Below are 15,690 nucleotides of genomic sequence, written 5' to 3'. Positions count from 1 at the left end.
AAATGAAATTTAATGTGGATAAATGTTAAGTAATGCACATTGGAAAAAATAACCCCAACTATACATACAATATGATGGGGGCTAATTTAGCTACAACTAGTCAGGAGTCATCGTGAATAGTTCTCTGAAGACGTCCACGCAGTGTGCTGCGTTAGTCAAAAAAGCAAACAGGATGTTAGGAATCATTTAAAAAAGGGATAGAGAATAAGACGGAGAATATCTTATTGCCCTTATATAAATCCATGGTACGCCCACATCTTGAATACTGCGTACAGATGTGGTCTCCTCATCTCAAAAAAGATATACTGGCATTAGACAAGGTTCAGAGAAGGGCAACTAAAATGATTAGGGGTTTGGAATGGGTCCCATATGAGGAGAGATTAAAGAGGCTAGGACTTTTCAGCTTGGAAAAGAGGAGACTAAGGGGGGATATGATAGAGGTATATAAAATCATGAGTGGTGTGGAGAAAGTGAAAAAGGAAAAGTTATGTACTTGTTCCCATAATATAAGAACTAGGAGCCACCAAAGGAAATTAATGGGCAGCAGGTTTAAAACAAATAAAAGGAAGTTCTTCTTCACACAGTGTACAACCTGTGGAACTCCTTGCCTGAGGAGGTTGTGAAGGCTAGGACTATAACAGCATTTAAAAGAGAACTAGATAAATTCATGGAGGTTAAGTCCATTAATAGCTATTAGCCAGGATGGGTAAGGAATGGTGTCCCTAGCCTCTGTTTGTCAGAGGGTGGAGATGGACGGCAGGAGAGAGATCACTTGATCATTACCTGTTAGGTTCACTCCCTCTGGGGCACCTGGCATTGGACACTGTTGGCAGACAGGATACTGGGCTGGATGGACCTTTGGTCTGACCCAGTATGGCCATTCTTATGTTCTTATGTAATGGATTAAAAACTACATACATGCTACAGCTAGTGCAGAATGCAACAGCTTGCAGCATTATCTCCTGAAAATGTAAACTTGTTTGTCTGAGTGACTGGCTGAACAAGTAGTAGGACTGAGTGGACTTGCAGGCTCTAAAATTTTACATTGCTTTATTTTTGGATTCAAGTTTTTTTGTAGTTAATTCTACATTTGTAAGTTCAACTTTCATGATAAAGAGACTGCATTACAGTATTTGTATTAGGTGAACTGAAAAATACTATTTATTTTATTTTTTTTTACAGTGAAAAATACTTGTAATCAAAAATAAATATAAAGTGAGCATTGTATACTTTGTATTCTGTGTTGTAATTTAAATCAATATATTTGAAAATGTAGAAAACATCCAAAAATATTTAAATAAGTGGTATTCAATTATTGTTTAATAGCACAATTAATCACAATTAATTTTTTTAGTTGCGCAATTAATCAAGATACATTTTTTTAATCGCTTGACAGCCCTAGTAATTTTTTGCTTCCACAAGATGGTGCAGATTGGTACCTGACAGGTTCATGTCTTTAACTAAGAGCTGTGAAAAAACCTAGAATGGATAGACTGGACTTTATGTACCTTAGAGTCAGAGCCTAGGGTGAGAACTGACATACTGGCTTTAAGTCCAACTTTCTACAAGATGCAGAAGGGGCTACAATATACTATTTTCCATAAGCTCCTTCTCATTAATGTGTTACAGCTAAGTGTATGCACACACATAAATCAGGACATTCAAAATTAATTCACATTGTTAACTTGGCCTTTATTCACATAATGCACATAGTTTTTTGCATGACTCTACAGTATATGGAGATAATTTTAATGGCTTAATATGTCTATGCAATGCTGGGACCATAACTTTCGCTTTCCTAACTGTTGAATTTAATGATAGATCTATTAACAACTTTCAACATGGTTTATTATGACATGTAGCCTCCAGCCTGAAGGATCTGCCAGGGTGGTTGATGGTACTAAGATGGTTTTCATTATTTTTCTTCTTCCATGAAGGCACTGGCTGCCAAACCACTTTCAGTCACAATGCAAGATCCTTTTCATTATCTACAAATCCCTAAATGGCCTTTGACTCAGCTCCCCACAGAACTCTTTTTTATGACTCCGCTGAAGTAGCTGCAATTGGTGTGAATCCTGGCTTACAGCCTCCAGTGAGGAATCTGGCTCATTTTATTAAAACACAAGCCATTTCCCTCCTCTGTACCTGTATTGGCTCTACAGAGAGATATCAGACAGGCGATTCAAATGCCTGGGCAGCAGATATCTTGAATGAAAGGCCACTTTTACAAGTCACCTTTCTTACAATAGCATTTTCTACATTTTATCCATTTAAATTCTTTCTTACAAGAAAACAATTTAAATTAAAAGCCTCAGAGCATGTTCTATCAATTAAATATATGCAGTAGTGTTTATTTCAACATGTGATGCTTCAGACACATCCCTACTTTCAAGAAAATCTAGAGTTCCATGCCTCTCTGCTCATGAAAGAAGACAAACATTTACTCAAAAACATGCCCACCAGAGGTAGGGTAGATCCTGAGAGCACACCGCAACTTCCAGGGAACCACTGCTAACTAAACTCAAAGGAGAACATCCTCACATGCAGATTTGTAACTGCAGGGCTGGGTACCTCATAATCCCTCTCTCTCCTGTGCAGTGGTGAGTAACTCAGGACTACTCTTCATAAAGGAGGCAGATATGTCAGCAGCCCTTTGGCTTCCTTCACTACTAGATCACCACTGCCTCTCCTCTATTTTGGTATGGAACCTGCCTTCAGGTGAAACACTCACCTCCCATTGGATGGAGACTGCTCAATGTGTTCAGGTTCCCAGATGAGGCAGCTGCTGTCTGCTGAAGGAGCTGCAAATAAAGCTAGACATTACACCAAAAAACAAAATAAGAGTGAGAGTGAGGGCTGGCTCTGCTTCTGGGAGAAACTGCACCACACCACAGCCAGAGCGCCGCCATAAGAAGAATTCCCATTGCCCATGCATCATGCTACAGCAAAAGCACCAGCATAAGAAGAATTCCTCACATTCACTACAGCCAGAGGACCGTCATAATGGGAATCCCCAATGCTCACGCACCACGCCATAGCCAAAGATCATCATCAGAGTGCCACCGCTAAGGGAATCCCCCTTCATGCCCCACACTACTGCTAGAGTGCTAGCACAGTGTGATTGCCAACCACACAAAGACATTACACTGAAGCCAGAGTGCCAGGGTGTGGGGAATGCCCTCCACATTCTTCAGCTACAGCAAGAGCACCATCATGAGGGGATTGCCCATCATGTACTGACTGAGCCACAGCCAGAATGCCATTTAGGGGGAATTCCTGTCCTTTTCTTCATAGCTAGAGTGCTGTCACAAAGAAACCCCACTTCAACAAATCCAAAGCAATAGCATAAAGGGAAATTTCCTCTACCTCCTGCATTACATCACAGCCAGAACGAGGTGAAAATTTCACCCTTCTCTACCTCCCACACTGTAACAGCATGAGGAGAATCCCACAATCCCCTTGAAGTCCCACACAAGAGCCAGAGCAGTGATGTGAGAGACATTTCTCCCCTTTGAACCCAGCAAAGCCAAACAACTGAGAAAATTGGTCACAATAAGCTTGAAGAATAATTTAGTTTGTCATTTTTTGTTATAAAATGCTATATATGCTGTACCACTATTCCCTACATCTAGTCTCTGCCTGCCAGTTTGTTGGGGTTTTAAATTGTGAGCTCCTTGGGATAGGGATCAGACATTCTTTTCTGTTTGTACAGCACCTAAGACATTTGTGGGTGTCACTGGAAATAAATAATAAGAGTAATGTAATAAATGCTGGAGAAAAAAGAATGGGAGATGAATACAACAACTTTGATGGCAGATAGAACTGAAAAGGGGCTTGAAATTACATACATGTAAAGTACTCAAGAGAAGCTAACCTAAGGAGAAAATTTTCCCAGCAGGTGACTTTGGGTAAGTTACAGTATCTCTATGCCTCAGCTCCCCATCTGTAAAATGGGGAATAACATTACTTCCCTCACAGGAATGTACTGAATATAAATACATTGAAGATTGTGACATGCTCAAATAGTACGGTGAGGAGACCTATATAAGCATCTTAGATAGGCAGATTGGTAGAACCCACGCAGGAAACTCACTGCTAAGTATTGGGGTCCAAGTGTGTTCAGACCAGCCAGGTTTCCCCATACAGAGGCAGCGCTTATCTGTTGCATCTGCTGCTGGAGTTGCTGAGCAATACGTTTCTGCTCTTTGTCCTTCTGCGTATCTGCAAATTTCACCACGATGGGAGAAGAGCAACCCTGCAAATAGCAGTTCACATGGTTACAACCTCCCAAGCAACTGCATAAATATGACAAAAAACTATGCGAATGGCATGCTCTCCCCCCACACACATATGAAGGTGCCCTTGCTACCTCAAATGTTCAAAATCTCAGCTGCTTTTCACTCTAGTTTGTATTGACTTTTGCTATTTGCTAAAATATTTAATAAATCTTTCAGTCCAAGACCCACTGTCAGGAAAACTAACTCCAAAGCTCCCCTCTCCTCCCACCCATCAAGCTTTATGATCTCTGTGTGGTGCAGCCTATCCCCACATCCCCAAAAAAGATTTATCTTACCTCCATGGTCTGTGCTTGGTGCATTGCTTTGATTGCTGTTTGTGCCATGGCTCTTGTTGTAAAAGTCACAAATGCACAACCTGGGGAGAGGGTAGAAAGAATCAAACTCACCCCCAGATTCATCTCAACAACTGAAGGCAAAGGAAAATGCCCCTGGGGCTTAAGCACCCTACCAATCACAAATATAGCTGAAATCTGATCTTGAGGTGCAGGGGAAAGAGTCCAGAGGAAAATCTTGAACTGTCAGGGATGCTTTGTGCTTACCTCGGCTCAGGCCATCTGGGCCCCGTAATATCCTGCATTCCTCAATCTGCCCAAAGGAGGAGAACATCACCCGGATGTCATTTTCATTGCACTTCTTGGAGATCATCCCAATAAACAGCTTTCTATCTTCCACTGCTGAGGAATCAAAGGACAGAAACTTTGACATTACAGTAACGTAGCACTCACATCAAGCAGGGAACTCCAGAGCTCTCATTGTTTCAGCAGGCCTTCTTCATATTACCCAGCTACTCTAGTGGTTGAAATCAGAAGCTGAAGGAGCAGTGTTCCTGCAATAAGAGATACTCAGGGTGATAAAGCACTGAGGCCTTGGCTACACTTGCAAATTTGCAGCGCTGCAGCAGGGTGTGAAAACACACCCTCTCCAGCGCTGCAAATTGCAGCGCTGCAAAGCACCAGTGTGGTCAAAGCCCCAGCGCTTGGAGCGCGGCTCCCAGCGCTGTACGTTATTCCCCACAGGGCAAGTGTAGCCAAAGCCTCAGTATCAACTCAGAGAAAGAGAGAGGTTAAAGGGATCAGCAATTAGATTGAGGAAGACTAGTTCTTCTAATTTAGTCAAACCCCTCTCCCTCTCACCTGACAGTGCGGGATTGTTCCCTACAGTAGAAATCTCTAGGGATTTGTCCAGTCAAACTCCCACCTATTCCAAGTAATGAGATTTTACTCATTTAAGAGAATGCACATAGAACATTCCTAGCGAAGCTGAAAGGAGCCTACAAGTGTTTTATGTTTTAATTACATTAATAAATAATAATGTGCTGAATGCTTGCTCCTTCCTTCCAAGCCTTTTGAATGTGGGGGATTGAACTGAACTCTTCCCACAGAGAGAGCTTTGTTGAAGGGGATATAGATGTATTCGCTCATTCTGCTATGCCCGCTACTGGTCTTGGGTGGTTCTGCAGTGTCTGTCCTCAGTTTCCCTTCTCCATGGAACTCCTCAATACAAGTCACATATTAGCACTCCTTCTCAAGCACTAGTTTGTTAAAATGAGAAAACTTAAGAACAGTCTTTCTTCCCAGACTCTTGCTGGTGTCACAGTTCTCTCTCTCTCTGAGGTCTGGCTATTTTACAGTTTCTACTCCGGGGACATCTGCGTCACTGTGTTTGCGCAGAATTCATGGCCCTCACAGATTTCTTTGTTTCCCTGCAAGAGCGGTCATGCACTCCCTTCTTGGCAGTGCAGGCGGGTTGGTTTGGGCACCCAGAGCAGAGGGTAGAGACGTAAATTACCATGGGGGTGAGGGTGTTGGGCAGTCGTGTGTGAGAGAGACAGAAACTCTGTCCCTCTCACTTGCTATTGCAGCACGCTCCGCGTGAAGGGGCAGGGCTTTAGAGTGTTTCTGAAGAGGTAAGCGTGGGGCAGGCTCTGTTCCCTCAGGCAGAGCAGAACGTAGCAACCTGCCTGCTTAGTGAATTGTTCCATTGTTCTTAGTGAATTCCCCCAGGTGCATAAAACAGGTGTAAAAATTTTAAGCCTCCTTTACATTGCCAGAGTGGTGCAAAGGAGCCTTACTGTAAATAACAGTATGGCCCTAAAAATGCTTATGGTGCTTTAGTGATTAAAACTCATCTAAATTTTGGACTGAAAAAAAAAATCCTATCAAAATGTGCTCCATTAACTGTTTGCTACTGACCTTTTTGGAGATGGTCAGTAGCCAGTATAAACTGTGAATCTGAATCCCCAGCCCTCACTTGCTCTTCAGTTGCCTATGATGCAACACTGAGCATATGGTTGCATTTTTTGTTGTCTAATAACTGGAAGTAAAGGGTCAATACTAGCTACATTACTATTAGACAACGCGGGTTTGGTGATTTCCTCCAATGCTCCCCACTCCCATTCTCCGTCCATTGTATTGTAGTTCAAATAAATTACCAAAATAATTGAAACCAGCTTGATTATATTGTGTTATTTTGACAAAAAAATGCAGAATTTTAAAATATTGTGCACAGAATTTTTAATTTTTTAGCACAGAATTCCTCCAGGAATAAGTTTCAAACAGTCTCTCTCTTCCCAGTCTCTCTCTGGGCACAGCTTCTCTCTTCTGAGGTCTGTCTTACACACCTGCCCCTGGAAATTTCCACTGCTTGCATCCGAAGAAGTGGGTATTCACCCACGAAAGCTCATGCTGCAAAACATCTGTTAGTCTATAAGGTGCCACAGGATTCTTTCCTGTCTCCAGATAGTCTCTCTAGCTGTTCCCCCTACTCTCTCCTCTTTAGAGTCTTGGTGTTACCCAGGCGCTCTATCCTGGGTCTGTACTCTCTAAACTTTCAGGCTGCTCCTTGGAGGCTTACCAGACTGCTTCTCTCAGAAACTCAGCCCCAGCTCTCCAGCTGGGTCCTGGCTGTCTCCAGCAGCACTCTGTCATTGCTCCTGACTCTTCTGAGTTCTTCTCAACCCTGTTTCTAGAGTCCTTCCTAATTCCCTCCCCGCAACGGGGATCAATTTTAAGTAAGTCCTCTTACAGAGGACAGTTAATTTGCCCAGGAGAAGACACTTCCCCATACTTGTCAGTTAGTGGATGGTTTATGGTCTAAGCCATTGGTTTTCAAGCTTTTTTCATTTGTGGACCCCTAAAAAATTTCAAATGGAGGTGCAGACTCCTTTGGAAATCTCAGATATAGTCTGAAGACCACCTGGGGTCTGTGGACCACAGGTTGAAAACCATTGCTCTAAGTCAACAGGGTATGATATTCCTTATGTTTTGTTTTTTCCTATCTAATGTAACTGTAGATGCGTTCATTATCTATGTAACTGTCTACTCCTTTTTTGACTCTTACTAAGCTCTTGGACTCAGTAATAATTAATTACAGGAGCTCCATAGGTTATTTATGTATTATGTGAATGCCCCATAAAAAAAACGAAGACCAAAATCATAGACACGTCCCTATTTGTTTTATCAGTTATAAATTTGTTAGTTTACAGTTTTATCAAATGTCTCCTTGTTCTTGCATCATAAGAGAGGGTAAATACAATTTACTTTCTTGTTACTATTTGTTATTTTATGCACCTCTATCATGTTTCCGCTCATTTACCTCCTCTCCTAACAGTCAATCTTCTTTTCAATCTCTTTCTTAATACAGCAGTCTTTCCATACCTCTACTCAATCTCATGGTTCATCCCTAAATCTCCTCTATTTCTGCCAATGTCCCTTCAAAGACAGGTGATAAGAATCCAACATAGTATCCCAGATGAGCACATATAATGAATTTAGATAGTCATACTGTAATCCAAGCTAATCAAAAGAGTTCACTTTTTTTTGCAAATTTTTTATTAAAGTTCAAAACAATTTTCATTCCAGTTTTTGAAAAAGAACAATTTTAATGTATTCAAATTTTTTTCCATGAACATTTTTATTCAAAAATTCTTTTTTGTTTTCCTGAAAAAAAAAAACCCACCTGTTTTTAGTTTGGAAATTTTCATTTAAAGACAGAAAATTTTGAAAAACCCCAAATTTCCTTTAAAAATTCTCATTTCCAATAAAAGACCATTTTTGATGAAAAAAATTTCATTAGAAAAATTCTGAACAGCATTAATTATATTTTAGTATAATTTCCTGTCCCACTCTTTTTGCATCCTAACATTCTGTTTGCTTTCTTCACTGTCACTGTGTACTGAGTAACTGTTGAGTTATCTGCCATCACACTGCCCATTTTTTTATGTCATGTACAAATTTTGCTAGCTCATTGCTTACCTGCTTTCCAGACCATAAATATATTAAACAATACCAAACCTAGTATGGAACCTCAAGGTACCCCACTGTTAGCCTTTTGCCACTTTGAAAATTGACCATTCATCCCCAACTCCTTGATTGTCTTTTTGACAGTTTCTAGCCTATGGCAGAACTTTCTCACCTCATGACTAGACACCGATAACTTTCTGAAACATTTACCTTTGGGCCTGAAACTATTTTCCGACAGGACTCTAACCTGATGGTGACTTTGCATATCAGAGAGAGAGTTTGAGCACACAAAGTTCAGCTGATTTTGTAAATGAGAGAACAATTCATTTCTCATAAATAAATTATGGCTCCCTTTTTCTGAATTTCTCTAGTGCTGAAACAATGAGGCATTTAAATATGGCCTATAACTAGCCACCAGAGCATCCTGGTAAAATTTGGTCTTGATTTGATTGAATTAAACAAAGCCCCCATGTAATCTACTGTGATCTGGACCTAAATTTTGCAGAAAGGTTCTGCTGCACTCTGAAGGAAAATCTCAAAATTCTGCACAAGCTTCAGAGAATTTTTAAAACAGATTATGTTATTGAGCTAAATATGAAAATGGATAACAACATAGTAGCCCCATGTTATTTACTATGGTATAGTCACACTGTATTTTGTGCTGCCCTTACATATTCAGTTTATTATATACCACAGATTGTCATCTTTAGGTTAACAACCCATTTAGCTGAACAGAGCAGTTCATGTTTCTCAGGGCTATTGTTATAGGCCAGTGGTCCCCAACATTTTCATCCGGCGGCCGCCAGACGAAGGACCGTGGCGGCGGTCAAGCATCTGCCAAAATGCCGCAGAAATTCGGCGGCATTTCGGTAGCGACGCCTCTGGATGACGTTGCTTGTTGGTGGCAAGTGGCATCATCCAGAGATGTCGCTGCTGAAATGCCGCCGAATTCGGCGGCATTTCAGCGGATGCTTGACCGCTGGCCAGGACGCGGGCGCATTCAGATGCCCCCGTGGGCACCATGGCGCCCGCGGGCACCGCGTTAGGGACCCTTGTTATAGGCTGTCTGCAAACAAGCAGAAATCATTCTAGTACATTACATTTTCAAGGCTTTCTTCACAACCACAAAGGCTAGAAACATAACATACATTTAAAAAAAAAAAAAAAAGCCAAAAGCTCAGATTCTGGAGCACAATTCTGTGACAAGCTTTGCTGCTATGAAAAATCAGAATAGGTCCTCGGTTACAACCTTTAAAAATGCATGTTATGCACAGTACTTTCTGCACAGGGTTTGTCACAGAGCTCAGCAAAGGAAGGCAGGACTCTGGCTAATATAGCTGGCCAATGAAAGTGTAGGGAAGGCTAAGCATACCTGGAAAGGTTCAAGGGTGGGAGCTCTGCTCTTATTCACCTGAGTCATTCGTAAGACATACAGGAATGAAGCTCCCTCCTGTGGGCTTTCTATGGTGCTCTACAAGGATGTTCCAAGCAGCGTCCAACCAAATTGTTTCAGATTACAAGATTTTCTCATGCTCTTGTCAATCAGTTGCAGCCAGCACAGCTTCAAAATCTGAAATTATTCTTTATGGTTTTTCTAATCTCTTTGTTACATGAATCTCAATTGTTACTTGTAACAACGTAGGTTAATTTTCAGACAGAAGTGTGATTTTTAATTGGTTTCCCCACAAATTCTTTGTCCCTGCCTTCAAGGCCCAGCACAACTCCAACATTGCCTATATCTCATATCCTGAGTCATGCAAAACCTTCCATAACTCCTACCCTGCAATACTGCCAAGACCTGAAATTCCGTTTGTTGTTTATTCTCTCTCTCCAATCCCCATGCCTTTTCCAGGTTGCTCCTTATTTATGTAATGACCTGCCAAACTCAACTTAGTCAGTCACCAATCCTTCCTCATTCAAACTGTCTCCAGTTTCACTCCTTCTATGTTTTCTAGACGTAGTGAGTTAAATGTGTTTCCATATAAAGATTACCCCAACTCCAAGTTACTCCCTTCTCCAGGGTGTCCAATGCATCCTGTCTTCTTTATGTCTGTCTTTTAAATTGTAGGCTCTTTGGGGCAAGGATTGTCTTTCCAAGTCTTATACAGCACTGAGCACACAGCTGTTGTGACAATCAATCAATAAATATATTGGTCCATGAAGTCAGTAAAATTAGGGTAAGCATAAAAGAATGAAAAAATACTACAAGATGTTATGCTACACACTCTTACCCAAGGCTGCTGAATTATTGTATGTTGTTTTATTGTATTATTTGAGAAAAGTCTACGATTATGTAATTAGATTATTGAAATGTAGTAGTACCAGGGAGAAAAGACAAAAGTAGGAGGTTACATGCAACCTTAACTCTGGCATTTTCTGCATGTACTGATATTGCTGATGGAGTATCTGTGTATAAACAAACAAATTTCCACCATGAAGAATTTATTATTTATACTGTGGTAACAGTTAGGGACCTCAACCAGTCTGGGGGATCATACTGGGCTAGCCACTGTACAAATATACAGCAAGTGATAACCTCTGCCTTAAAAAGTTATTTAGACCCCAGTTTCATCTTTCTTGTAAAACAGACACCTTATTAGAGGAGATTGTGACTCCAACACTAGATATGGTGGACTTTGTCTCAAACCAATCGACCAGCCAAGTACATGGATAATGGTGTCTGGGGTTAAATACCAGGCAAGCACAGAAAATAACTCACTGAATGCCTTCCCAATTAGCAAAACTGTTGTGGGACCAGCAGCAGCAGGAGAGAGAGTGTGATTCCAGGAAGTTTAGAAACCTCACCCGTATTTATTTATCCCTTTGTGGGCATAAATTCCTCCCAGCTCTCAAATTCACAAACTTCACCACACACACAGATGCTCTGCTGCCCAGAGACCATTACAAGAGCGACGGGACCTCTTGGAATTTCCCTATCAACATTAATGAGACCCTAAAAACCAGACTTTAGTACAACTTACCATTATTTTTTTCACTGTCAGCTGGTTTCATCTGGATGGGATGGTGCATCTGAAACCCAAAGAAGAGCATCTCAAACTTGATGCATTCACTCTGTACCTAGCTGAGTCACATTACCCCACAGGAACCACTAAGGACATGGAGGGGAGCCAACACAGCCATTAGAGAAGGGTGAGACATAACCCCACAGAAATTTCTAGGAAAGGACCCCAGGGAGTGTTCCCTATATCTTTCATACTGATATGCCCCCGTTCCCCAGATGCAGCACACACAATTCCCTGCCACCCCTTTCTCTTCAAAACCTCTTGAAAATTCCTTAGAGATCTGCTGCCATGACTTGCAGTTCAAGGCCCCTCCCTCTGAAGTCATGTTCTAAAATAATCACGCAGAAGAGCACGGCAATGTTTGTGCATCAGTGAAGCCAAAGAGCCCAGAACGTGGGTAAATAGCAGGACAGAAAGACAAGCAAAAGAGATGCTTGAAAGAGCATGCTGCCTCTTACCCCTGGGAGGATCTTCATGTTGTGGAGAGCATTCTGTGCTTCTAGTGCAGCTTTACGGGTATAAAATGTAACAAAACAGCACCCTGCAATGCAAACCCAAAACAAGCAAATCAAGGATATTCAATTCCTGTGTGACATACTGGGATACAGAGTGCACCACTTCTACCCCTCAAACACAAACTCTTTGATGGACACGAGGATCATGGATGGAAACAGATGGCAATAGCTTAATATTGAATCTATTTAGAATAGGACTTCTGTCAAAATAAGTATAATATAACATGTGATGTCTTCAATGACAAGGCCCAACAGCCCCTGTATCACACTCAAAGGTTCGTAAGAGCTCTCCTCTCATCCCAACTGGGCTTGCCCAACAATACTTTTCTAGAGACATTCTCATTTTTCCAGTAAGCATGGTATTTTTCTGCCAGTGCAAGTAATTGTTCAATACTGTATCTCAAAGATACCTAGCCCAATGAGGACTAATTCTTGGTATCACCAGGGCTAAGCCTTCTCTATACAGACTTTTAAATGCTCCACTTAGCACTCAGGACAAATAATGAACATTCTCTTTGCCCACTTAATCAGACTCCAGCCTTGGGCATAAACTCTTGAGATAGAATTTGTCTCCACTAGATGGGCATAGCGTGCAAAGCAATTACACTCAACAGTTCTCAAATGACTGTAGTTATTTGTACAGAAAGTTACAACTCCAAAACATAACCAATAACGCATGATGCCCCACAGGCTTTTTGTCTATAAAAGTGCATATAGTTACAAATAGGATAGTTATTAAGCACAGACAATAGAGTTCAGCTTTATGAGCAGTCCTTAGCCTCTACTATTTCTGTCTCCCCAAATGCAGCATGCAGACTACAGAATCATAGAAATTAGAGATAGAAAAAAACTTAAGTTTTTCTAGTCTGTTCACTCTTCCTCCTTCAAGCCCCCGGGACAGTGCAGAATTGCAGGTCTGTGTGAAGTGTGTTCTCCCTCACTCCAATTCCTTTCTCCTTCTTCCCTTGTCTTCCCACCAGCACGGGCTCTGGGTGGCATTCGTGATTTAGGACCTGACCACCTCCGTTTCCAAATCTACAACTCTATCCCATTTCTGTGCAGACTAGAAAGACATTGCCTGTACTCCTGTGAGAGCATGTGTCATTCATAGAGGTGTTAAAGAGTAGGTTACTGTATTCTGTTTTGCTAGTCTCAAACAGGTAGCTACTCTAGGGGATGGATATAAGAACCAGAAGTTAAAGATGAAGAAACGCTACTATTAAGTTTCTTCTCCATTCCCCTGGAGGCAAGATAGGATTGTTCCCTATTTGTTCAGTTTAATTTTAAACATCAACAGCAACTAGGCTCTCGCCACTTCCCATAGGTGACATTTCTGCAACCTAATAGATCTCTACAAGGAAGTTTTTACTGATACTCGGCAAAATTTACCCTTTCAAGAAATTTACCAGAAATATTAAATAAAATGCATATATTCATAGAATATCAGGGTTGAAAGGGACCTCAGGAGGTCATCTAGTCCAACCCCCTGCTCAAAGCAGGATCAATCCCCATATAGTCACATGTACACATCTCATAGCAAATCCCCTCTCTCACAAGCCAAGTGAAAAATGCTTATGATAGACTACTTAGTTGGCATATACAAAGCATATCTGTGAGCTGCATCTGAACTTTCCTTCTCAAAGTGCTTTACAAACTGTCATTACAGGCATGACTCACCACCTCTGAAATGGAGCTACCCCCGGGCTGAAACACAGCAGTTGTTTGACAGTGCACAGAAAGTCTACGAAACAGTTAAGATAGGAAGAGAAACATATTGTAGCCAACTGAACTGCAGGAGAATGTAATAACTTGATATGAAATTTAGCGAGGACACTAGGGTTAAGCAACCTCTTAAAAGGAGTTCTATATGATCTTCAGCTGGTTCAGATGACCAAGACTTGTTTTGAATGTCATCCAAAATATTACAACTCCAATATTACAGTCCTTCAGAAGAGAAATCTAAACCTAACAAATAGGCTACATACCTTGGACATCCATTTCCCTTAGTAGTCTCCCATTTGTGTGACCACTCTAGCCCAATTTATGCAATGAGATCACAGTACAGCTACATATGAATGCAGATGCACTTATAGAGCACAAAGGTCAGGTGTGTATGTATTTGTACATCTACAGTTAACTCTTTGGCATGTGAATAAAAGAGATGAAGCATGACAGAGTGCAAGTGACTATAGCTGGGAATCCAAGTATCAGCTGAGAAGGATCGAAGTGCTCACCTTTGCTCTGAGGAGGGTTTTGGCTCCTGTCCCTCAGGACGTTAATTTCATAGACAGCACCATACTGTTCAAAGAGTTCTCTGAGATCCTTCTCACACCAGCTCCGTGGAACCTGCCCCACAAACATCTTGATGGCATCTAGGTCAGGTTGATCTGGGTGATCCAGTGTGCCATTCATTTTCTTTGAGCTGCACAGGACAGGGAGGAACTTCTGTTACATCATCACCACCACCACCACCCTGTCTAGATTAATCCTTCTCACTAGGTACCAACTAATGTTGCAGCTCCAAACAGCCTGCTTATGATGCTGTGGAAAAAGATCTCTCAACAGCAGTATTTTAAAAGGACTCCTGCACACTCCAAGCAAACGAATAAAACATTTAGATTTAGCCATCACTCTCACTATAGAGCTCTGTGCTTGGAGACTGTCTCTCCCCTCCTAGCTCCTACAGCAGGGATTGGCAACCTTTAGCACCCTTGGTGGGTCGGGCTGGTTTGTTTACCTGTTGCGTCCACAGGTTCGGCCGATCATGACTCCCACTGGCCACGGCTTGCTGCTCCAGGCCAATGGGGGCTGCGGGAAGCGGCGTGGGCTGAGGGATGTGCTGGCCGCCGCGTGCCAAAGGTTGCCGATCCCTGCCCTACAGTATAATCAGCCACCTGGATTTGGGACACTAAAGTCTCTTGTGTAAAAGACTGAAATGTCATTGCCCATCACAGCGGAATTGGACACAAGGAAAAACTGGAGTGGGAAGGAGCCAAAAACCTGGTATTATTAGCAAAGCTACTAACAAACTATAAAAATGATTGGGGAGCCAAAGGATTTTTATTTAAATCTGACAATCCAATCTGACCTTAGCTTAAGGTCCCTCTTAAGCTAAGGAAAAGTGACTAGAATGAAGACATTAGAAGTTCCATAAGAGGTTCACATTACAGTAAGATTCTCATGGGTCCAGAGAACTCTGAACAAAATTCTGGGGGAAAAAACAAGGTCAGGGTTGTGGCTGAAAATGAACACATTGGTCTTATACACTATTTGGTCCCAGAGGATGATCAGGATTGATTTATCATTGATCTTGAAGTACCATCATTTTGAGAAAACTAACGGAATAGTACTGGGGGCCCAATTAGGGAGGAGGAATCATTTATCAGAATACAGTAAACAAGATTTTGTCTTCAACAGGCTTCTAGGTCATCTCTCAAACAGCGCCCAACAACTGATGATCCCACACAACAATCTGCATTGGCTCATTGTTTAGCTAGTGCAAGATGAGTCTTACTATTAGTATCAAAGACCTTAAATAATACAGGGTGAGTTGCTCTGGGAGACTGCCTGAAATGATATCCTGCTACAGCAGTGGATATTAGCAGGGTGAAAC

The 15,690-nt window shown here is 41.6% G+C and overlaps 1 protein-coding gene across 11 annotated transcripts in view; it reads right to left on the bottom strand.

Moving 5' to 3' along the window:
- Positions 1-15,690, bottom strand: part of CELF1 (CUGBP Elav-like family member 1) — an 82,191-nt gene that overhangs the window by 28,527 nt on the left and 37,974 nt on the right. For 7 of the 11 annotated variants that reach the window (XM_039537970.1, XM_039537971.1, XM_039537979.1 and 4 more), the window contains 7 exons: positions 14,312-14,499; positions 12,021-12,103; positions 11,521-11,569; positions 4,838-4,972; positions 4,574-4,653; positions 4,094-4,255; positions 2,732-2,813 (listed from right to left, as the gene is read on the bottom strand). In XM_039537970.1, coding sequence (XP_039393904.1) covers positions 2,732-2,813; positions 4,094-4,255; positions 4,574-4,653; positions 4,838-4,972; positions 11,521-11,569; positions 12,021-12,103; positions 14,312-14,499 — 779 coding nt within the window. The remainder of the gene's footprint in view (positions 1-2,731; positions 2,814-4,093; positions 4,256-4,573; positions 4,654-4,837; positions 4,973-11,520; positions 11,570-12,020; positions 12,104-14,311; positions 14,500-15,690) is intronic. The other 4 variants (XM_039537972.1, XM_039537973.1, XM_039537976.1 and 1 more) reach the window with 1 other exon arrangement.

Source organism: Mauremys reevesii, linkage group 4 (genome assembly GCF_016161935.1).
Source record: "Mauremys reevesii isolate NIE-2019 linkage group 4, ASM1616193v1, whole genome shotgun sequence".
NCBI lineage: Eukaryota > Metazoa > Chordata > Testudines > Geoemydidae > Mauremys > Mauremys reevesii.
This window is presented reverse-complemented; position numbering and strand designations above follow the sequence as displayed.